This window comes from Salvelinus namaycush, chromosome 6 (genome assembly GCF_016432855.1).
Source record: "Salvelinus namaycush isolate Seneca chromosome 6, SaNama_1.0, whole genome shotgun sequence".
Lineage (NCBI taxonomy): Eukaryota > Metazoa > Chordata > Actinopteri > Salmoniformes > Salmonidae > Salvelinus > Salvelinus namaycush.
In genome coordinates, this window is record NC_052312.1 from 1,096,546 (window position 1) to 1,121,036 (window position 24,491).

At 41.8% G+C, this 24,491-nt stretch overlaps 1 protein-coding gene and 1 pseudogene across 1 annotated transcript in view; one reads left to right on the forward strand and one right to left on the reverse strand.

Moving 5' to 3' along the window:
* On the reverse strand, positions 1-8,734 carry LOC120049444 (annotated as a pseudogene).
* A 13,786-nt stretch (positions 8,735-22,520) lies between these two features.
* Positions 22,521-24,491, forward strand: part of si:dkey-9k7.3 (circularly permutated Ras protein 1) — a 22,618-nt gene continuing 20,647 nt past the window's right edge. The window contains exons 1-2 of the mRNA XM_038995419.1: positions 22,521-22,602; positions 23,885-24,089. Coding sequence (XP_038851347.1) covers positions 23,885-24,089 — 205 coding nt within the window. The 5' untranslated portion in view covers positions 22,521-22,602. The remainder of the gene's footprint in view (positions 22,603-23,884; positions 24,090-24,491) is intronic.

Here is a 24,491-nt window from a genome sequence, read left to right on the forward strand (position 1 = left end):
TCAGTCCCTTGGTACTTTCGTGTCTCTCCGGAGGAAATCTGGAACAAAGGGTCAAGTTAAACAATTTAAAGGCAATGCTACCGAATTCTAATTGTGTGTATGTAAACTTCTGACCCACTGGGAATGTGATGAACGAAATAAAAGCTGAAATAAATCTTTCTCTACTATTATTCTAACATTTCACGTTCTTAAAATAAAGTGGGGATCCTACCTGACCTAATACAGGGAATTTTTACTTGGATTAAATGTCAGGAATTGTGAAAAACTGACTTTAAATGTATTTGACTAAGGTGTATGTAAACTTCCGACTTCAACTGTATCTCCAACAGTGCAGTAATACCTAACAATACAAAACAATACACACACAAATCCCCCCCCCCAAAAATGAAAAGAAAGAAATTAAGAAATATCAGAACGAGCTATCACAACATCGACATACAGAGAGATGCCACCAGACCACTAAGCTGTTTGACCACCATGGCAGTAAAGAAGGCCACCTCCTTATTTACTCACCAAAGCCATCCTTGCCTACAGACTCGAGAGAATACTCTTCAATGAGGGAAGGTCGAAGTGAATGAATCTCACAGGTATGTAAGAATTTTTTTTACCCTCTGTGAAACCCCCCCCCCCCCCCCCCCCCAATGTGTCAATCCAACAGTGGTAAGCCTGACGGAAATCACCTCAACATAACAATGTGGGTGAGATCATAGGAATCTTATTTCTACTGTGATTGTGTGTATCATCAAAATATATCTGGTTCAAAGCACAACGAAGGCTACTATCCAAATTGTTGGAGACAGCGTTAAGGGCCAACCTCATGTTCTACCCTACTGAGTTAAAATATCAAAAGTTGTACTATCCCTCGTCACCTTTCCTTCATCCATATTGATATTTTTAGAATAGGATATAACTATCCCGTCTTTTCAATCAGCGCAGATCTACTCTAATGAGAAAATGCATTTCAAACGATTTGACTCCATCTCCTCTTTGAGTATCTGTTAGGATCATTTGCTCTTGCCTGCAGGTATCTGTAGATGTGAAGAAAGATCCAATCGCAGTCCGAGTAGGCGATGAGGCACAGGCCCATGTTAGCGGTAGTGTTGTGGAGGTCAAACACCAGGTCCATTGACTCTGGACTGCCTTTAGGACTTAGCAGGGAGTTCAGCTCCTGGGGGACCGCATAGGGGACTGTGTTTGTCACTAAGAGGGAGAGAAGCAGGATGAATCAGAACCTAGCCTTTTGGGGCCCCAATGCAACATTTGGTTGGAGGGCCCCCCACCTCACAGCAAAACATAATTTCCTACATAATTTCCTACAATTCTACCCATTTTGAACCAAAGTGTTCGTTGCTATGCTGGTTGCTTGGCTCTATTTTACCTCGTAGCCGTCGCGAAGAAAAGAGAACGCGAGCAGTTCTAGTTCTATTTCAATTCAATTCAATTCAAGGGGCTTTATTGGCATGGGAAACATGTGTTAACATTGCCAAAGCAAGTGAGGTAGATATTATACAAAAGTGAAATAAACAATACAAATTAACAGTAAACATTACACATACAGAAGTTTCAAAACAATAAAGACATTACAAATGTTATATTATATATATACAGTGTTGTAACAATGTACAAATGGTTAAAGCACACAAGTTAAAATAAATAAGCATAAATATGGGTTGTATTTACAATGGTGTTTGTTCTTCACTGGTTGCCCTTTTCTTGTGGCAACAGGTCACAAATCTTGCTGCTGTGATGGCACACTGTGGAATTTCTCCCAGTAGATATGGGAGTTTATCAAAATTGGATTTGTTTTCAAATTCTTTGTGGATCTGTGTAATCTGAGGGAAATATGTCTCTCTAATATGGTCATACATTGGGCAGGAGGTTAGGAAGTGCAGCTCAGTTTCCACCTCATTTTGTGGGCAGTGTGCACATAGCCTGTCTTCTCTTGAGAGCCATGTCTGCCTACGGCGGCCTTTCTCAATAGCAAGGCTATGCTCACTGAGTCTGTACATAGTCAAAGCTTTCCTTAAGTTTGGGTCAGTCACAGTGGTCAGGTATTCTGCCACTGTGTACTCTCTGTTTAGGGCCAAATAGCATTCTAGTTTGCTCTGTTTTTTTGTTAATTCTTTCCAATGTGTCAAGTAATTATCTTTTTGTTTTCTCATGATTTGGTTGGGTCTAATTGTGCTGTTGTCCTGGGGCTCTGTGGGGTGTGTTTGTGTTTGTGAACAGAGCCCTAGGACCAGCTTGCTTAGGGGACTCTTCTCCAGGTTCATCTCTCTGTAGGTGATGGCTTTGTTATGGAAGGTTTGGGAATCGCTTCCTTTTAGGTGGTTGTAGAATTTAACGGCTCTTTTCTGGATTTTGATAATTAGTGGGTATCGGCCTAATTCTGCTCTGCATGCATTATTTGGTGTTCTACGTTGTACACGGAGGATATTTTTGCAGAATTCTGCATGCAGAGTCTCAATTTGGTGTTTGTCCCATTTTGTGAAATCTTGGTTGGTGAGCGGACCCCAGACCTCACAACCATAAAGGGCAATGGGCTCTATGACTGATTCAAGTATTTTTAGCCAGATCCTAATTGGTATGTTGAAATTTATGTTCCTTTTGATGGCATAGAAGGCCCTTCTTGCCTTGTCTCTCAGATCGTTCACAGCTTTGTGGAAGTTACCTGTGGTGCTGATGTTTAGGCCGAGGTATGTATAGTTTTTTGTGTGCTCTAGGGCAACGGTGTCTAGATGGAATTTGTTGTCCTGGTGACTGGACCTTTTTTGGAACACCATTATTTTGGTCTTACTGAGATTTACTGTCAGGGCCCAGGTCTGACAGAATCTGTGCAGAAGATCTAGGTGCTGCTGTAGGCCCTCCTTGGTTGGTGACAGAAGCACCAGATCATCAGCAAACAGTAGACATTTGACTTCGGATTCTAGTAGGGTGAGACCGGGTGCTGCAGACTGTTCTAGTGCCCGCGCCAATTCGTTGATATATATGTTGAAGAGGGTGGGGCTTAAGCTGCATCCCTGTCTCACCCCACGACCCTGTGTGAAGAAATGTGTGTGTTTTTTGCCAATTTTAACCGCACACTTGTTGTTTGTGTACATGGATTTTATAATGTCGTATGTTTTACCCCCAACACCACTTTCCATCAATTTGTATAGCAGACCCTCATGCCAAATTGAGTCGAAGGCTTTTTTGAAATCAACAAAGCATGAGAAGACATTGCCTTTGTTTTGGTTTGTTTGGTTGTCAATTAGGGTGTGTAGGGTGAATACATGGTCTGTTGTACGGTAATTTGGTAAAAAGCCAATTTGACATTTGCTCAGTACATTGTTTTCATTGAGGAAATGTACGAGTCTGCTGTTAATGATAATGCAGAGGATTTTCCCAAGGTTACTGTTGACGCATATTCCACGGTAGTTATTGGGGTCAAATTTGTCTCCACTTTTGTGGATTGGGGTGATCAGTCCTTGGTTCCAAATATTGGGGAAGATGCCAGAGCTAAGGACGATGTTAAAGAGTTTTAGTATAGCCAATTGGAATTTGTTGTCTGTATATTTGATCATTTCATTAAGGATACCATCAACACCACAGGCCTTTTTGGGTTGGAGGGTTTTTATTTTGTCCTGTAACTCATTCAAGGTAATTGGAGAATCCAGTGGGTTCTGGTAGTCTTTAATAGTTGATTCTAGGATTTGTATTTGATCATGTATATGTTTTTGCTCTTTATTCTTTGTTATAGAGCCAAAAAGATTGGAGAAGTGGTTTACCCATACATCTCCATTTTGGATAGATAATTCTTCGTGTTGTTGTTTGTTTAGTGTTTTCCAATTTTCCCAGAATTGGTTAGAGTCTATGGAGTCTTCAATTACATTGAGCTGATTTCTGATTTATTTCACCTCATAAGCGTTCACTCAGTCCGCTCAAAATTATGACATCAGAATTGCTCTCCAAGGACGGTGTTTTTGACGGTAACAACCTGCTGACTACCTGCTGCTTCAGAGGATCGAGAAAAAAATGGAAAGTGAACACTCTTTCTTTGCCATATATTTGTCTTCATATAAGTAAATATTGTTAAATAGGAAGAAAACATTTTAACTGTTTCTAGATTGACGTTGCTACTGTAGCTACTGTACTTATTTACCTCAGCCTGCCTAGTCAGCTAGCCAGCTAGCTAGCCAGACAGATTTGTTTAGCTAACGTTAGCTAGCTAGCATACGTACTGTAGCTGTTGTTGTAGCTTTCTGTTTGTATGTTGCTTACACTTCAATGGCATCCCTCGAGGAGATTTTTTTTTAATATTTCCATCCAGGCAAAGTACTATGAAGGCACCACTGATCTCGACAAGAGGCGCAACATTCAGAGAAATTCACAATTCAGGGTAATGTTAACTCTTATTATAAACTGAGTGGTTAGAGCCCTGAATGCTGACAGCCGTGGTATATCAGACGGGTATGACAAAACATGTATTATAACTGCTCTAATTACGTTGGTAACCAGTTTATAATTGCAAAAAAGCACCTCTGGGGTTTGTGGTTAATGGCCAATTTAATGGCCAATATACCATGGCTAAGGGCTGTGTTCAGGCACTCTGCGATGCGTTGTGCGTAAGAACAGCCCTTAGCCGTGGTATATTGCCTTATTGCTTAATTAGAAAACTGGACGGATTTAACTACATATGTACAACAATTTTTCAAAAAACATTTTCCATCTAGCTAGTTAGTCATCTACATGTTGCTAGCTATACATATAGTTCAGTGGAGGCTGCTGAGGGGAGGACGGCTCATAATAATGTCTGCAATGGGGTAAATGGAGTGGTATCAAACACGTGGTTTCAATGTTGAATAAAACACATCAAACACTTGGTTTCCATGGTTTCCATGTTGACGCCATTCCATTGACTCCATTCCAGCCATTATTATGAGCCATCCTTCCCTCAGCAGCCTCCACTGGTTTAGTTATATGTCTATCATATTGAGGTATCTAGCTATAAGTTAAACCTGATCAATCAAATTGATAGGTGTAAGCAATTATGGTAATTCCAAATGCCCTTAACTAGGTGTCTTTGCTAGACAGACACAGAGAGAGTGCTTGAAGTAGGCTATACCATTTTAAAGTGTTGAAAAGTACATATCTCCCATTTATACCACTGCCCTAATCCATCCAATTTTCTCCCAGTAAAGTGTAACCTGTGTGTTTGCTTGTTTACGTCTCTGTGTCCTACCCTGTTTCCTTCAACTCTGCTCCTGTTCTCCAGGACCTAGGGGTTCTGCCCAACACCCAGATGTGGATCCACCTGATGTCCTCCACTACCTGTTCTCCAGGACCTAGGGGTTCTTCCCAACACCCAGATGTGGATCCACCTGATGTCCTCCACTACCTGTTCTCCAGGACCTAGGGGTTCTGCCCAACACCCAGATGTGGATCCACCTGATGTCCTCCATTACCTGTTCTCCAGGACCTAGGGGTTCTGCCCAACACCCAGATGTGGATCCACCTGATGTCCTCCACTACCTGTTCTCCAGGACCTAGGGGTTCTGCCCAACACCCAGATGTGGATCCACCTGATGTCCTCCACTACCTGTTCTCCAGGACCTAGGGGTTCTGCCCAACACCCAGATGTGGATCCACCTGATGTCCTCCACTACCTGTTCTCCAGGACCTAGGGGTTCTGCCCAACACCCAGATGTGGATCCACCTGATGTCCTCCACTACCTGTTCTCCAGGACCTAGGGGTTCTGCCCAAAACCCGGATGTGGATCCACCTGATGTCCTCCATTACCTGTTCTCCAGGACCTAGGGGTTCTGCCCAAAACCCAGATGTGGATCCACCTGATGTCCTCCATTACCTGTTCTCCAGGACCTAGGGGTTCTGCCCAAAACCCAGATGTGGATCCACCTGATGTCCTCCACTACCTGTTCTCCAGGACCTAGGGGTTCTGCCCAAAACCCAGATGTGGATCCACCTGATGTCCTCCACTACCTGTTCTCCAGGACCTAGGGGTTCTGCCCAACACCCAGATGTGGATCCACCTGATGTCCTCCATTACCTGTTCTCCAGGACCTAGGGGTTCTGCCCAAAACCCAGATGTGGATCCACCTGATGTCCTCCACTACCTGTTCTCCAGGACCTAGGGGTTCTGCCCAAAACCCAGATGTGGATCCACCTGATGTCCTCCACTACCTGTTCTCCAGGACCTAGGGGTTCTGCCCAAAACCCAGATGTGGATCTACCTGATGTCCTCCATTACCAACCACCCCTCAATTTTCATTACATCATCTACAGCTGCTGTTATTGTCATGTTGTCATTGTCTGTTCTAAGAACGTTTTCTTGCTCTATCATACTGGCCACATGATATGTGAGATTAACTAAAAACACTAGCACTTCAAACACTCAGAACAAAGCAGTGTCTGGACTTTGCAGTCTCCCTCTTCAACTGGGTGGCAGGTAGCCTAGTGGTTAGAACATTGGATTAGGTAACTGAAAGGTTGCAAGATCAAATCCCTGAGCTGATAAGGTAAAAAAAAAAACAGTCTTTCTGTCCCTGAACAAGGCATTTAACTCACTGTTTCTGGGCTGTCATTGAAAAAAAGAATTTGTTCTTGCCTGACTTGACTAGTTAAATTTAAAAAAAGTTCCCCTTCTGAGACTGGTTGCCTGTTGAGAACAAGTGCCAAGCAGAACCGTCCCTCACCCACCTCCACTATATTCCACACACCAGAATTAGTATTTCAGTCTATGATTGCCATAAATTCAAATTAAAATAAATTAATGACATAACACTACCAAACAATATCAAAGTTTATGTTTTAAAATCTTAAATAGTGCCAGCTTCACAGTTGTTCATTGTAGGTTGTAAGGTATCCTTTGATTGCATTTATTTGTTCCACATTATTCATTGTTTTATCCTAGGATCTACAATAGATACATATATATTCAACCACTAGGGTGTACTAATGAGCTATGGGAGATAGAACAAAAATGAATCATAATAGAGGACTACTGAAACTACAAGTTACTACAAGTTTAGATAGCTGGCAAGACTAACTACCAATCTAAAATTTTGAAGATGGCATGGCTAATTGAGTGACTGACATAAGCAAGTGAAAAACTGCTGATGCACAACCAATTTTGGAAATTGCACCTGTTGTATTCAGACCTGAGAGTCAGGGTCGTCAGACCTGAGGGTGAGGGCCGTCAGACTTGAGGGTCAGGGTCGTCAAGGGTCAGGGTCGTCAGACCTGAGGTTTGTGCTGGTGAAACAGCGGTTCAGATCCGTCTCCGTGTATCTCTGACATTGCTGAACGGAGCGCGGGGTTGGACATCACAGTCACCACAGAGACATGATCGTCCTCCTCAACCTTCTTCCTCTGCTGCTGTCTCACCAGGTCCTGACAGCTCGTTTGCAAGGGTACCACCACACACTGCAACGCGGACACAGTCGGCAACACCAACTCCCTTCCATCTAAAGGATGGCAGAATTACATTATAACAAATTACTTAAAAATATCATTTTAACAGCATCAACCACATTTAGAAAAGTCACCTGTACTAACAGTATTCTGTTTCTTGATACAGTAGCTCTCTAGCTTGGTGTTACAGTATGACTAGTGCAAATATATTTGGCTGCCTTGTACCCACACCCCACAGTGACTTCTAATTCTGTCATTCCCGCCTGTTATTTGTTCTCCAGTGGGAGGTATCAAAGACAACAGCTTGGTGACGTAGCAGGTAAACAATACCAACAAACACTATAGCAGCAGAAATCCATAAGAAATCATGGGTTCAAATTCTTACCTTGGTTTCCTTTCCTGTTCTGCAGCCAGGCGTTAGGCCAACTACACTCACCGTGAATGTTTAACCTTTGAACTTTCCCTGTAATTAAATCCCCAAACACACCACCCTCACTGAATGGTTTGAAATTAAGTGAATGTCTGGAAGGGCTGAATCTTGATTGAGATTTACAGATATTTAAACCTTACATAATACGTAAACCGGTGTGTAGATCCGTCCTTCACAAAGATACATTGAACTATTCTTTTTTTTTTTTAAAGGATAACACACTTCTTACCCTTGCTGGTATTTTTCCCTTCCCTCTCTCCTGTGGTTCACCCCTCCCACCCTCTCTCTGGCTGTCATGCAGTTTCACTGATTCAGCACTCATCCCTCCCTCTCTCACTCTCCCTATCAATGGTAATGCACAGACTGCGCCGGCCTGTATTATGTTTCTGGCTGTCATGCAGTTTCACTGATTCAGCACTCATCCCTCCCTCTCTCACTCTCCCTATCAATGGTAATGCACAGACTGCGCCGGCCTGTATTATGTTTCTGGCTGTCATGCAGTTTCACTGATTCAGCACTCATCCCTCCCTCTCTCACTCTCCCTATCAATGGTAATGCACAGACTGCGCCGGCCTGTATTATGTTGTGCAACCCCCCCCCCCCCCCTCTATGTCCTGCCTCTCCAGTAGACTGGAGATACTGCACCATCCCTTTCACACAGCCCCTGGTCCTGACTGCTCTGAACATCTAGCCGCTCGAGAGCACCCTTACCTGCCTATCTATAAATGAAGTCTCCGTAATCTAGCATGGGTTGGATCGTCATCTGAATCAGGGTTAATGTGGCAGCTGGGGTAAAAGAGGAGCGACTACGATAGAGGAAACCAAGTCTAGATTTAACCTTAGCCTGCAGCTTTGATATCTGCTGAGAGAAGAACAGTGTACCGTCTAGCCATACTCCCAGGTAATAGAATGAGGTGACTACCTCAAGCTCTAAAACCTCAGAGGTACAGTAGTAATCACACCGGTGGGGAGAGGGGAATTCTTCTTACCAAACCACATGACCTTTGTTTTGGAGGTGTTCAGAACAAGGTTAACCTCTTAGTGAATAGGGGGTGCTGTTTTCACTTTGGGAAAAAATCGTGCCCAAATTAAACGGCCTCGTACTCTGTTCTAGATCATACGATATGCATATTATTATTACTATTGGATAGAAAACACTCTGAAGTTTCTAAAACCGTTTGAATTATATCTGTGAGTAAAACAGAACTCATTTGGCAGCAAACTTCCAAACAGGAAGTGAAAATTCTGAAAATGGGGCTGTGTAAGGCCTTGCCTATTCAATTGCCTTTTATTTATGGATCTGTATGCACTTCATACGCCTTCCACTAGATGTCAACAGGCAGTTGAATGGGGTGTCTAGCTTGATGTGAGACCGAATGAGAGCTTTTGGAGTGACAGGTCCGCCCTATTGGCAGTATTCAGCTGCGCACCAGGGAACAAGACATTGTTTTCTGCAATCCGTTAGGTATACACGACGAAATGCGCCGTCTTCGACGTTATTGGATACATATGAGAAAAACATCATAAAGATGGATTTTCAACTGAGTTTGACCAGTTTATTCAACGTTTATTGTGACTTTTGGAATTTTTCGTTCCATGCGCCAAGAGTTGATGGACATGTGCCCTCCACAATGCTAGCCAAAGTTGCTAATTCGACAGAAGAAATGGACATTCTAAAACAAAACAACGATTTATTGTGGAACTAGGACTCCTTGCACTACATTCTGATGGAAGATCATCAAAGGTAAGAGAATATTTATGATGTTATTTCGTATTTTTGTGGTATATGTTGGCTCCAACGTGGTGGAGAATTGCTGGGCGCTGTCTCAGAATATTGCATGCTGTACTTTGTACTAAAGTAATTTTTTTTAATCTAACACAGCGGTTGCATTAAGAACCAGTGTATCTTTCATTTGCTGTACAACATGTATTTTTTAGCAAAGTTTATGATGAGTTTTTTGGTTAGATTACGTGACTGTCCAAAATTTCTCCGGACAATTTGGTGCATTTTGGCACCGTATTCACAATGTAAAACCAGGATTTGTAGCTATAAATATGTTTTGTGAAAACTATGTTTGCGGTGAAAAAATGGCATTGTTTGGCTATTGTGGTGAGCTAACATAAATATATATTGTGTTTTCGCTGTAAAACATTTTAAAAATCGGAAATGTTGGCTGGATACACAAGATGTTTATCTTTCATTTGCTGTATTGGACTTGTGATTTCATGAAATTATATTATATCCCTGTGGCGCTAGGCTATGCTAGTCAGCTTTTTTGATGAGGATGATCCCGGATCCGGGAGGGGGGGGTCGGTAGTTAATAATAATTTTATGATTCTAATCAATTTCCTAAAATTATATGGTTTCAGGGTGGAATATTCTAATAATTCATTTAAACATATAAATTCCATTCACACTGGACCAGACAGGACTGACAAAAAATGCTCTTCACTGACGAGTCACGTTTTTGTCTCACCAGGGGTGATGGTCGGATTCGAGTTTATCGTCGAAGGAATGAGCGTTACACCGAGGCCTGTACTCTGGAGCGGGATCGATTTGGAGGTGGAGGGTCCGTCATGGTCTGGGGCCGTGTGTCACAGCATCATCGGACTGAGCTTGTTGTCATTGCAGGCGATCTCAACGCTGTGCGTTACAGGGAAGACATCCTCCTCCCTCATGTGGTACCCTTCCTGCAGGCTCATCCTGACATGACCCTCCAGCATGACAATGCCACCAGCCATACTGCTCATTCTGTGCGTGATTTCCTGCAAGACAGGAATGTCAGTGTTCTGCCATGGCCAGCGAAGAGCCCGGATCTCAATCCCATTGAGCATGTCTGGGAGCTGTTGGATTGGAGGGTGAGAGCTAGGGCCATTCCCCCCAGAAATGTCCGGGAACTTGCAGGGGCCTTAGTGGAAGAGTAAGGTAACATCTCACAGCAAGAACTGGCAAATCTGGAGCAGTCCATGAGGAAGAGATGCACTGCAGTACTTAATGCGGCTGGTGGCCACACCAGATACTGACTGTTGCTTTTGATTTTGAACCCCCCTTTGTTCAGGGACACATTATTCCATTTCTGTTAGACACATGTCTGTGGATCTTGTTCAGTTTATGTCTCAGTTGTTGAATCTTATGTTCATACAAATATTTACACATGTTAAATTTGCTGAAAATAAACGCAGTTGACAGTGAGAGGATATATTTTTTTTGCTGAGTTTAGCTAGCTAGCACAAGCCATCGGTCTTCGGACATTGTTTGACACTAACATCATGAATAGGGCACATAAATCATAAGACACATTTTCAAAACGTTATAACAACCCTTCTACACTAAAATGTGTGACATATTAGACAACTGCAACTTTTTAAATGGTAAGATCTTATGGATAGCAAGTAGCAACTAACGTTAGCTAGCATAGCTATTAACTTGAGCTTGCTAGCTATCAACTCGAAATCGGCTAGCTAATGAAATGTATGTTTAAGATATAAATTAACTACAATAGTAATTTCATCAAATAACATATTTCTCCAAGCTTTGAGCCCCTGGTCCGTGCCCCTGGTACAAGCCCCTGGTCCAAGCCAGGTTCATCCGCTGTCGGCGCGTGCAGGCTCTTCCTGATGTCCCACACCAGGCTCTTCCTGATGTCCCACAGGAGATAAGGTTGTTTTTCAGTCAGGCAGTTTCTTCCTCTTTTTTGGCGGCAGATGCTATCCCCTAATGCTCCTGCAGCTCCCCCTAGTGGTACACACTGGATAACATTGTTTCCATTGGAGGTATGTGAAAAACTCACGTAAAAATGTTTTTGTTTAAATATATACAGTTGAAGTCGGAAGTTTACATACACCTTAGCCAAATACATTTAAACTCAGTTTTTCACAATTCCTGACATTTAATCCTAATAAAAATGACCTGTCTTAGATCAGTTAGGATCACCACTTTATTTTAAGAATGTGAAATGTCAGAATAATAGTAGAGAGAATTATTTATTTATTTCATCACATTCCCAGTGGGTCAGAAGTTTACATACACTCAATTAGTATTTGGTAGCATTGCCTTTATATTGTTTAACTTGGGTCAAATGTTTCAGGTAGCCTTCCACAAGCGTCATACAATAAGTTGGGTGAATTTTGGCCCATTCCTCCTGACAGAGCTGGTGTAACTGAGTCAGGCTTGTAGGCCTCCTTGCTTGCACACACTTTTTTAGTTCAAAATAGATGGCATCATGAGGAAGGGAAATGATGTTGATATATTGACGCAACATCTCAAGACATCAGTCAGGTAGTTAAAGCCTGGTCGCAAATGGGTCTTCCAAATGGACAATGACCCCAAGCATACTTCCAAAGTTGTGGCAAAATTACTTAAGGACAACAAAGTCAAGGTATTGGAGTGGCCATCTAAAAACCCTGACCTCATCCTATAGAAAATGTGTGGGCAGAACTGAAAAAGCATATATACAAGTTATCTTTTTGTATTGGTTGTTGTTATTGTAGTTTTTACACATACTGAACCACAGGTACACTTCTATGTGCCTGCTAAGGTTTTTCTTTGTTCGTAAATGGCAGGTGGTGTTTCAGCTTTTTGATTCTGGCATTGAATGATCTTGTGTATGTTACATGTCACAAAAGGTAGCCACAACTGCATCCTGCAAAAGAATTAGAGCCCAGATCAGTGTCAACATCACCACAATTGATACCTTTCACTGTAATACATGGTTAACATTTTTCTAAATACCCTCTCACCTGTGTGATTTTGTAACCGATGGAGACGATTAGCAAGGAACCAAGGTGTCCTTGAAGAACCTGTAACGAGTGCACTGAGAGTCGGGAAGCAAGTTCAGGGAGTGAGTGTTTTAATAAATAAAAGAAACAATGAACACAAACCACAAAAAACAACACACCGACATGAAGCAGAGTCAATCACACCTGAGGAAAGCACCAAAGGGAGTGACAGATATAGAGAAGATAATCAAGGAGGTGATGGAGTCCAGGTGAGTGTCATGAGGCGCAGGTGCGCGAGACGATGGTGACAGGTGTGCAGAATAATCAGCAGCCTGATGACCTAGAGGCCGGAGTAGACGTGACAGAACCCTTGGTCCCGGTTGAGGAAGTTTGCGTTGTCATAGGAAACCATCTCTAAAACGACATAATGTAGTTACTGATCATGTATGTAAAATTATGTTACCATTCATCTCAGCCAATGATGGACGTCCTCATTGCAAGTGTGTACCTCGCCCTAATGGCAACAATCACCTTTGGCCGGTGTCAATCAAACAGGTGAAAATTAAGATTAAAATCACTTTATTCGTCAACTGTACACAATGTCCAACTGACATGTGACTTCTGTGTAACAGTATAACTTTAAACCGTCCCCTCGACACGGGCGCGAACCAGGGACCCTCTGCACACATCAACAACAGTCACCCACGAAGCATCGTTACCCATCGCTCCACAAAAGCCGCGGCTCTTGCAGAGCAAGGGGAACCACAACTTCAAGGTCTCAGAGCAAGTGACGTCACCGACTGAAAGGTTATTAGCGCGCACCACCGCTAACTAGATAGCCATTTCACATCCGTTACACTCACCCCCCCCTTTCGACCTCCTCCTTTTCCGCAGAGCCTTTAAAGCCGATTAAAACTCACATTAGAGAGTTTATAACGCTTTATAACGCTCTGCAAGCGTTATAATGTCCACATTTGTTCGTTAGGGGAGTAAATGAAGATAGTTTCTCAGTGAAACTCCATATCTGAATCGGAGCTTCCTTGGCGTTTGTCACGCCCTGGCCTTAGTTATCTTTGTTTTCTTTATTATTTTAGTTAGGTCAGGGTGTGACATGAGGGATGTATGTGTTTTGTATTGTCTAGGGCACAGGTGTCAAACTCATTCCACGGGGGGCCGAGTGTCTGCGGGTTTTCGCTCCTCCCTTGTACTTGATTGATGAATTAACATCACTAATTAGTTAGGAACTCCCCACACCTGGTTGTCTAGGGCTTTATTGAAAGGAAAAACCAAAAACCTGCAGACACTAGGCCCTCCGTGGAATGAGTTTGACACCCCTGGTCTAGGGGTTTTGTATGTTTATGGGGCAGTGTCTAGTCTAGGTGTATGTATGTCTATGGTTGCCTAGATTGGTTCTCAATTAGAGACAGCTGTCTATCGTTGTCTCTGATTGGGAACCATATTTAGGCAGCCATATTCATTGGGTAGTTCGTGGGTTATTGTCTATGTCTATGTGTAGTGTTTGGTGTCAGCACTATTTGTTTTTAGCGTAACGTTTGTTGTTTTGTAGTTTTGTTTAAGTGTTCCTCATTACGTCGCTTAAATAAATAGAAAATGTATTCACTTCACGCTGCGCCTTGGTCCTCCTCTCTTCCACCATATAACGATCGTGACAGCGTTAGAGAGGAGACATTATACTAATCGTCGACATACTGGGGCAAACTATTGCTAGCTATCAGTATATCCATCTACATACGAACCTTTTCTACATAGTTTTATCTCTGGTGTGATCCGCAACAGTTTCCGTAGCCGATTATTCTCCTGGAACTCCACAACCGTTTTCTCAACTACCCCGAAAATCTCCACAATATCCTCGGTTAAGCACTCATTTAAAAACACACGATACGACTGTAGTTTAGAAAAATGTTCCGAGTTGGATGACCATTCAAAATGTATTTCCCAGTCGGAGCTCGTTTTTTTCCGGAATTCCCAGTTGTCTTGAACTCAACGAAGTCAAGTTTTCGCAATTCTGAGTTAACAGTTGTTTTGAGCGCGGCACAAATCATGCTTCATTGACAGCATGGCCAATGTTGAATGTTTGTCATTTTAAACTTGGAAAACTGCCCCTTAATCCCAGATTCCTTCCAAACCACTCGTCATTGAATTTGCGATTTCCAACTTGTTGTGTAATGTTTATGTCCAATGGCCCAATGAGCACCGATACGTTTCATCTATAATTTCTCTTCATATGGCAAGGATTAAAAAGGACATGCCAGTAGATTGTCGACTTGATTCATGATGATGACTGCTAGCTAAGATTTTGAAAGTATGATGTTGACATGATCAGTCCATTCAAAGGTGCTGTCCATATAACATGATTTTAAGTAATTTTATCTGTGGCCAATGACCTTGAGCTTTCTTAGATTTGGCACTTTTAATGTAACTCTATGGCAGCACCTAAAGGGCTAGAATTTCGAGGTCTAGCCTTAGACTTGGCCTCATGAGTGACAGAACACTGAGCCAATCACAGCGCAACGCTCTGTATTTTCTGCTGGCTTGCACCACCACCACAGAAAGCACTGAGCTAGGTTGAAACAACTGCATTATGGAGCTGCTTTACTCAAGAAAACAAAAAAGAGACCATAGCCCACCTCACCCAGAGGACCCACAGCACCTCCATGAGCAGGCCCTCCTCACCCAGAGGACCCACAGCACCTCCATGAGCAGGCCCTCCTCACCCAGAGGACCCACAGCACCTCCATGAGCAGGCCCTCCTCACCCAAAGGGCCCACCTCACCCAGAGCACCCACCTCACCCAGAGGACCCACAGCACCTCCATGTTTTGTATGCGGCTTTATTAACTCAATGATGTATATATATTTTTTTAACATTGTTGCAAACTGATATGTGACACGTATTAAATACCCCCTTCATCCCTATAGTTTTTTAATTAGCCATCTGGCGTTAGCTCAACCGTCCCGTGCTTTAACCCTGTTACGGTGGGTTCATTTTTAAAGGGATACTGTGAGACTTTGAGATTTCGGTCGTTTTTCGACATACCGAGTCAGATGAAATCGTGAATACCATTTTTGGCTCTGAATGTCGTTAGCTTAGCACAATTGCTGGAAGTCTGCCGGTATAGTAGCCAGCTTATTGTAACATTCTATATCTCAATGGCTCTGCAGATGCTATCACAGATTCCATAGTGAGACAGATAATACACTGCGACTATGGGACAGAGAACGAGGACTTGGATAGAATCTCGTTTCTTTTGAGTCGTTTCTTATCAGTAAAATTAACTAATGTTCTTTGATGTTCTCTCGAGTGGCGCAGCAGTGATAGAGGCATCACTACAGACCCTGGTTCGATCCCGGGCTGCATCACAACCGGCTGTGATCGGGAGTCCGAATAGGGCGGCGCACAATTGGCCAATCGTTGTCCGGATTTGGGGAAGGTTTAGCCGGGGTATGCCGTCATTGTAAAATAAGAATTTGTTCTTAACTGACTTGCCTAGTTAAATAAAGGGTTAAATAAATTACAAAATAAAAGACAACATATGGCCGTGTATTACTTTTCCGTATGGGACTGTTGTCCCCGACGCAACCACTAGATGGAGCTTTAGGTCTACTCCATCTAGCCACAACGGTAGAAACATTAACAAACTGTCTGTTGCGACAGATCATCAATATCAATGAGTAACGTGTTGTAAAAGGCATCGGTGCACTTTGAAAACACACAACCCAATCCCTCCTAGTTTATCAACTGGTCATTCAGTACAGCACCGTATCCGTTCAATTGAACGTTTTTCTTATGTTTTTTATGTACTGAACGTAGCCCTGTTGTTCATACGCGTATGTTCCCTCTCATTGGCTGGAATGGTCCCAGCTGATCTCGCCTGCCTTCCATCTTTGACAACGTGTATTTCCATTGTTAGATCGGTCACGCGACCAGTGGTGACCCATTATTAAGGGCAGTGGCGACCCTGTTTTGAGACCCAAATTTTTACATAAAAATAATATATATACGTTATTATTCTTTTTTGGGGGGGGGCTTACCTGTTTGCATGTTATTTTGGCATTAAGTAAAAGTTCAATGTTTATGGCCAAATCCGCACAACGCTATGTAAACCACTCTGAATCATGGATTACAGTTTATCCTGGCCCATGGACTACTTTCAGGGTAAGGTGTAAAATAAGTTAACTATCCCTTAATTGAATTTACAAATCAGTCATTGCAATTAGGGCATTAATCAATCAATCAATGAGGGCATCAATCAATGAATTATGCCACCAATCAATAAATTCGGGCACAAATCAATCAATTAGGGCATTAATAGGATATATTATTAAACTGAATCTGATAAGCTTTTCACATTGAGGATTTTTCCTTTTTTAAAATGTTTTACTTTGAGCCCAAATCCAACCCCTGACTGTTCTATGCACTCATTATCTTCTAGTTGTTGCTTTCCCTCCACAGATGCTGTCATGAAGCGCTTCCTGGGTGAAACACAGGAACAAGTGGGAACGGCTTAAAACAGTAAAATGGCTGAATTGAGAAGCGATGAGATAAAAATATATATAATAATGAATATGATAAAAATTTAAGTTTAGTGTTTTGTGTCATTTGTTCTGTTTTATTACCATGACTACAAGTACACTATATACAGTATACGAAAGTATGTGGACACCCCTTCAAATGAGTGGATTCGGCTATTTCAGCCACACCGTTGCTGACAGGTGTATAAAAATCGGGCACACAGCCATGCAATTTCCATACACAAACATTGGCAGTAGGCTGACCTTACTGAAGAGCTCAGTGACTTTCAACGTGGCACCGTCATAGGATGCCACCTTTCCAACAAGTCAGTTCAAATTTCTGCCCTGTTAGAGCTTCCCCGGTCAACTGCTGTTATTTTGAAGTGGAAACATCTAGGAGCAACAACGGCTCAGCCGCGAAGTGGTAGGCCACACAAGATCACAGAATGGGACCGCCAAGTGCTGAAGAGCGTAGTGCATATAAATCATCTGTCATTAAAATCATCACACTCACTACTGAGTTCCAAACTGCCTCTGGAAGCAACGTCAGCACAATAACTGTTTCTTCGGGAGCTTCATGAAAGGGGTTTTCCGTGGCCGAGCAGCCGAACACAAGCATAAGATCACCATGCGCAATACCAAGCGTCGGCTGGAGGGGTGTAAAGCTCGCTGTTGGACTCTGGAGCAGTGGAAACGCGTTCTCTGGAGTGATGAATCACGCCTCACCATCTGGCAGTCCGATGGACCAATCTGGGATTGGCGGATTCCAGGAGAGGGCCTGCCTCAATGCATAGTGCCAACTGTACATTTTGGTGGAGGAGGAACAAGGGTCTGGGGCTGTTTTTCATTGTTTGTGCTAGGCCCCTTAGTTCCAGGGAAAGGAAATCTTAATGCTACAGCATACAATGACATTCTAGATGATTCTGTGCTTCCATGGACACCTGCTCGACACCTGCTCAAACAGCTCATTCCAAAACCATGGCCATTGATATTGAGTTGGTCCCGCCTTTGCTGCTATAACATCCTACAGTCTTCTGGGAAGGCTTTCCACTAGATGTTGGAACATTGCTGCAGGGACTTGCCCCATAACATCAAAGATCCACCAACATATTTTACAGTAGGTATGGGGTTCTTTTCTACTCATGCATTCTCATTTTGACTCGAAACCCACCACTGGTGTGCTTGGTTTTTCATGTCATATGACAAATATAAATGCCTGTCATTTGATAAAAGGCATCGGCACTTGCTATAGACTACCCTCTGCCCCCAGCTGTACCCTGGACACAATATGTGAATTGATTGCCCCCCATCTATCTTCAGAGCTCGTGCTGCTAGGTGACCTAAACTGGGACATGCTTAACACCCTGGCCATCCTACAATCTAAGCTTGATGCGTTTCCATTAACACAGGAAACCTCATAGATATCATCCTAACCAACTTGCCCTCCACCCCCAAAACCAATTCTTCCTTTGGCCGCCTTTCCTTCCAGTTCTCTGCTGCCGATGACTGGAATGAACTGCAAAAATCACTGAACCTGGAGACTCATATCTCCCTCACTAGCTTTAAGCACCAGCTGTCAAAGCAGCTCACAGATCACTGCACCTGTACATAGCCCATCTGTAAATAGCCCATCCAACTACCTCATCCCCATACTGTATTTATTTATTTTGCTCCTTTGCACCCCAGTATCTCTACTTGCACATTCATCTTCTGCACATCTACCATTCCAGTGTTTAATTGCTATATTGTAATTACTTCGCCACCATGGCCTATTTATTGCCTTACCTCCCATATCCTACCTCATTTACACACACTGTATATAGACTTTGTCTACTGTATTATTGACTGTATGTTTGTTTATTCCATGTATAACTCTGTGTTGTTGTATGTGTCAAACTGCTTTGCTGAATCTTGGCCAGGTCGCAGTTGTAAATGAGAACTTGTTCTCAACTAGCCTACCTGGTTAAATAAAGGTGAAATATATATATATTTTTAAATAGTACATTTGTAATGGCCTGAAAGGGACCAATCATGGTAGAGAAGCATCACATACTATCTGTGGCATCAGAACTGTAAAATTGTTGCACTTTAAAGACAAGATAATCAAAAATATCCAAATGCTTTTCTTCCAGGGAAGACCAACTAACTGCACTTTCTACCATAAGTAGTAAAAACAAGCAGATGTAACACTAATAAAGTACATGTTGGCAAAAGTGGCTTGTGTTTTTGTGTCTGTGGTAGAACGTTATTCTATCAGGGGTTGGCATCAACTCAGAATTTTTAAATTGACTCCCATTCAACTCATGAGTTTGAAATTGGAATTGAATTGGCCACACCCCCACAGGATGTAGAATTTGCGTTTGAGTGACAGAAAGTAGAATTTAATTCAGTGCAATTCAAATAAATTCCACTCAGTCATAGAACATGAGAGTCTCATTGAATCTGACAGGTCACACCTCCAGATACCAAACGATATATAACTTTTCTCTGGAAACAATGTTCATATACTCTTTTATCACTCTTTTATCACTTTAGTGCTTAGAATAGACAATTATATTATATATTATATATCCATCAACAATTTCATTAGTTTGGCTTCTTTTTGAAGGCCCTCGGGGTAAACTTGAGGGTTAAACTTATGCATTCTGGGAATGTAGTATTTTCCCCATATTGAACAAAATGTAAGTGATTCGTGAAATATACCCAGCTAGCACATTTGGTTCCTTGGAAGTTGTGGTTTCCCACTGGTTCTGGGAACAAAGCCATAAGTTTCCTGACCAGTAAAACTGAAAGTTTTTTGATCAGAAGTGAAAAATGTGCCTGTTCTAGGGAACGTTAACTTTTATGTTGCAGGCGGGTTCTGAAAATGTTTTACTATGGTTCCCTGAAAGTTTTCCTGGAAGGTTTTATTAAGGTTCTGAGAACGGAAATTGTAGGTTATTTCAAAGGTAATTAAATAACGTTCTGAGAACAGAAATTATGTTTTCATAAGACTTTTAATAACACCACTATCTTAGTGTTTTGAACTCCACAGATAGGACACATGGAAATGAATTTGCTTAGACATAAATCATACAAACAGATTTATTTTATTTTTATTATTTATTTTTTATTGTTGCACGGCGTCGGTGAGAGTCGAACCTAATACAAAGCTGTTCATTTTTTAGTCTGTTCAAACAGACTATAGATAAAAACAGGATAGATAGAGTTTTGTTGATGCTGAGAACAAGATGTTTATGTTCTTAAATAACATTCTTAGAATGTTCTCTGAACGTTACTAAAGTTTTCTTGTGTTTTTTTTAATATCAATTAGAAAACATTGGTTTAAATAGAACCATGAGGACACCTGTAGGAAACATTATGCTGACAATACTGAAAGTCCCACAGAAGACCGTTGTTTCTTAACATTCTCTTAACTATTTGAGAACCTTCCCAATGTCAAACCAGTTGGAGAACGTTCCTAGAACTTTACCAAAAATGTAATTGATTGTAACCATGTTTGAACTTTTAGGAAATATTCTGTTAAAGTAATGAAATACCAAGAATTCTGTCAAGTTCGTTAAATGTGCTGAGAATGTTCCAAAGCCAAGCAACTATCCTGCACCATTCTCAGAATGTTGTGGGAGCTCTCACCAAGCTCTAAGAACCATATGGTTCTCAGAACGTTATGTGCTAGCTGGGTAATAACTTTGAATATTTGCATACAGGTTTTGTCTTCCTTGATCATTCATTTTAAGAGTTTGTCCTGAAAATAAATTGTTTCAGCAAAATGTTATATGCATGTATATAACAACATGTTTGATGTTTTATGTATATTTGTAAAGACTACACCTAATAGAGATTTGAAGAGACATTTGAATTTCATTGAATTTCACATAATTCTATTATTTTTCCTTAAATTCAAATTGCAATTCTATATCCTGTTTACTACATCAATTCAAATTAAATTCTTCTTGAATTTGAATTTATGAGACATTCTCAATGGGTGGCAAGTAGACTCGGGGTTAGAGCGTTGGATTAGTAATTGTAAAGGTTGCAAGATCAAATCCCTGAGCTGACAAGGTAAAAATGTCATTCTGACCCTGAACAAGGAAGCTATCCCACTGTTCCTAGGCCGTCATTGAAAATAAGAATTTGTTCTTAACTGACTTGCCTAGTTAAATAAAGATTAAATTCTGAATTGAGCACAACCCTGTAGTCTAAACTGTTCCACCATGTTGTTGTGGTGAGCTGCCTCGGGGATTGTGGCTTCTCTGACGCATACTGTGCTGCTAGATGTTCAAGTGTTATGGTTTGTGTTCTGGTTATGGCTCATTAAAGATCTGTATCTGGTCAAAGTCCACTTGTACGTGAAGGGGTTGACCGGTGGAGAAATGAGAAAGGGAGAGAGTGAGAGAGGAGAGCGAAGGTGAGAGAGAAACTGAGGTAGAATGGTTTGTTGTTTGGTGAAAAAGGTGAGGGTAGGGTGAGAGAGAAACTGAGGTAGAATGGTTTGTTGTTTGGTGACAAAGGTGAGGGTAGGGTGAGAGAGAAACTGAGGTAGAATGGTTTGTTGTTTGGTGACAAAGGTGAGGGTAGGGTGAGAGAGAAACTGAGGTAGAATGGTTTGTTGTTTGGTGACAAAGGTGAGGGTAGGGTGAGAGAGAAACTGAGGTAGAATGGTTTGTTGTTTGGTGACAAAGGTGAGGGTAGGGTGAGAGAGAAACTGAGGTAGAATGGTTTGTTGTTTGGTGACAAAGGTGAGGGTAGGGTGAGAGAGAAACTGAGGTAGAATGGTTTGTTGTTTGGTGACAAAGGTGAGGGTAGGGTGAGAGAGAAACTGAGGTAGAATGGTTTGTTGTTTGGTGACAAAGGTGAGGGTAGGGTGAGAGAGAAACTGAGGTAGAATGGTTTGTTGTTTGGTGACAAAGGTGAGGGTAGGGTGAGAAAGAAACTGAGGTAGAATGGTTTGTTGTTTGGTGACAAAGGTGAGGGTAGGGTGAGAGAGAAACTGAGGTAGAATGGTTTGTTGTTTGGTGACAAAGGTGAGGGTAGGGTGAGAGAGAAACTGAGGTAGAATGGTTTGTTGTTTGGTGACAAAGGTGAGGGTAGGGTGAGAAAGAAAAGGCGACATGGTAGTAAAAAGCTGAAGTTGAGAGAAATAACTGACACGTCTTCTCTTTCCTCTCTTTCTTTCTTTCTTTCTTTCTTTCTTTCTTTCTTTCTTTCTTTCTTTCTTTCTTTCTTTCTTTCTTTCTTTCTCTCTCTTCCTCTTTCTCTCAAGCACAGTGTCTTTGGTTTGTTGAGTTTCTGTTACCACCCTCAACACTGATCGGTTCATTTCCTGTCACACACACACACACACACACACTCCTACACACATTTACACACACACACACAGAGTCACACACACACACAGACAAGGTGGTTTAGACCACGAATACAAACACTCAGAGTTGGCTGGACAGACAAACAGACAGACAGGAGGACCGGTTCCTTTCTCTCTACAAGTTAACCCTTCTACAACTCAGGTACCTGTGCTTTTTTTTTTTTTTTTACATAATGTTCTCTAACACAACATTTTCTAACATCATGATCTCCTATTGATACTGTGGCAGGTGTTACAGAGGTTCTTAAAACCCGAGACACTACAAGAATGTCAGCTATGAGGTAGTGTGACATTATACTCCGGTATAACAAAGACAGACAGAGAGAAAGACGAGGTTCTGAATGGTTTAGATTCGTATTGAAACACACCAGGCTAGTTACTAATACATTAACTGTTGAATATAAATAGCCTTGTTTTTTTATTTTACATAAAGTTTCACAATTGTGGAAGTTGTATCTCTCTCTAGGGAATAATCTTTCCACAATAAAGTGTTCAGATAAGTGTAATCTAAGATATTCATTCCTCTCTGTTTTAGATACAGTACAGTGAACTATCACAAAACTTCGCAAAAAAAATGTTCTTCCTTTTTTTTTCTAAAGATGAAGTTTAGTGTGAAATTAGAGCATCGTTAATCTCATGTCTATAGCAACGGTGACAAGTTGTCACCAGGAAGTGACAGTATGACACTTAAAAAAGAAACTGCCCCTAAAAAAAATCAACTTCTCATTTTGAAAATGGCCTATTGTGACATCGATATGAGTCAGAAACTTGACAACAAAAATGTAAATAAGTTGACAACAAAATTGACAACAAAAATGTAAATAAGATCATTTTGGTCATAAAATCAGTCTCATGCAAAACTGAGATTAGCAAGATGAAAGGATAAAAGGGTATGTTGTCATAGTTTTCCTTGGGTTGGGCTTATTTCAATCCTGCCCACAGCTGGCAGCACCCAAGTAATCGTCAATTAGGAGTCTAGCTGCATGTGACCCCATTGTAATGCCCATGGTCAATTTGGTTTGATATTTGATATCCCTATGGGGGCTAGTTAAGGACCATCAGTAAATTACACAATGTACATGGGACAATATTTTTAAAAGATCAATAACTCCAAATTTCAATGATTTAAAAACCTCAAACCAACTACAGTTCATCCGGAAAGTATTCAGAGCCCTTCGCTTTTTCCACATTTTATTACATTACAGCCTTATTCTAAAATGGATTAAATCGTTTTTGCTCCCTCATCAATCTACACACAAAACCCCATAATGACATCACAATACCCCATAATGACATCACAATACCCCATAATGACATCACAATACCCCATAATGACTTCACAAAACCCCATAATGACAAAGCAAAAACTGTTTTTTTCTCTCCACCCCCCCCCCACCCTCCCCTCTCTCCCTGTTCTCCCCCAGATGGAGTTTGCCTGCAGTCACGTAGTGTGTAACTGGAGCCCAGAAGGGAGTTTAATGGGGGGGTCAGATGAGGGGGGTTCAGGTTTGAGTGTGTACCCCTGTAGTCCTCCAGGTGAGGGGGGGACCACAGATCCAGGTGTAGCCCTCAGACTGTCTGTCACAGAGCACATGTACGACAACCGCATCTCAGTCATCCCTCAGCAAGGTAATGTACAGACATGGTACCGCTCAACACACATACACACTGCTGCTGCTGCTGCTGAAAGAGCCACTCAGTTTCACACTCAGAGGAAATGTCTGCGTAGGGTGAAGAGTGACAGAGGTGTGAAGATGTCAGCCATAGGAAACTGCACATACACTGGCCTAGATGATCTCTTATCAGCTCTCACTGCAGTGTCACCAAGTTCATCTTTCACACACACACACACACACACACACACACACACACACACACACACACACACACACACACACACACACACACACACACTTGAGCTCCATGTAGCTAAGAATGATGATGATGATGATGATGATGATGAAGATGAGGATGGTGATAATATTGATGATGATACTATTGATGATGATACTATTGATGGTGATACTATTG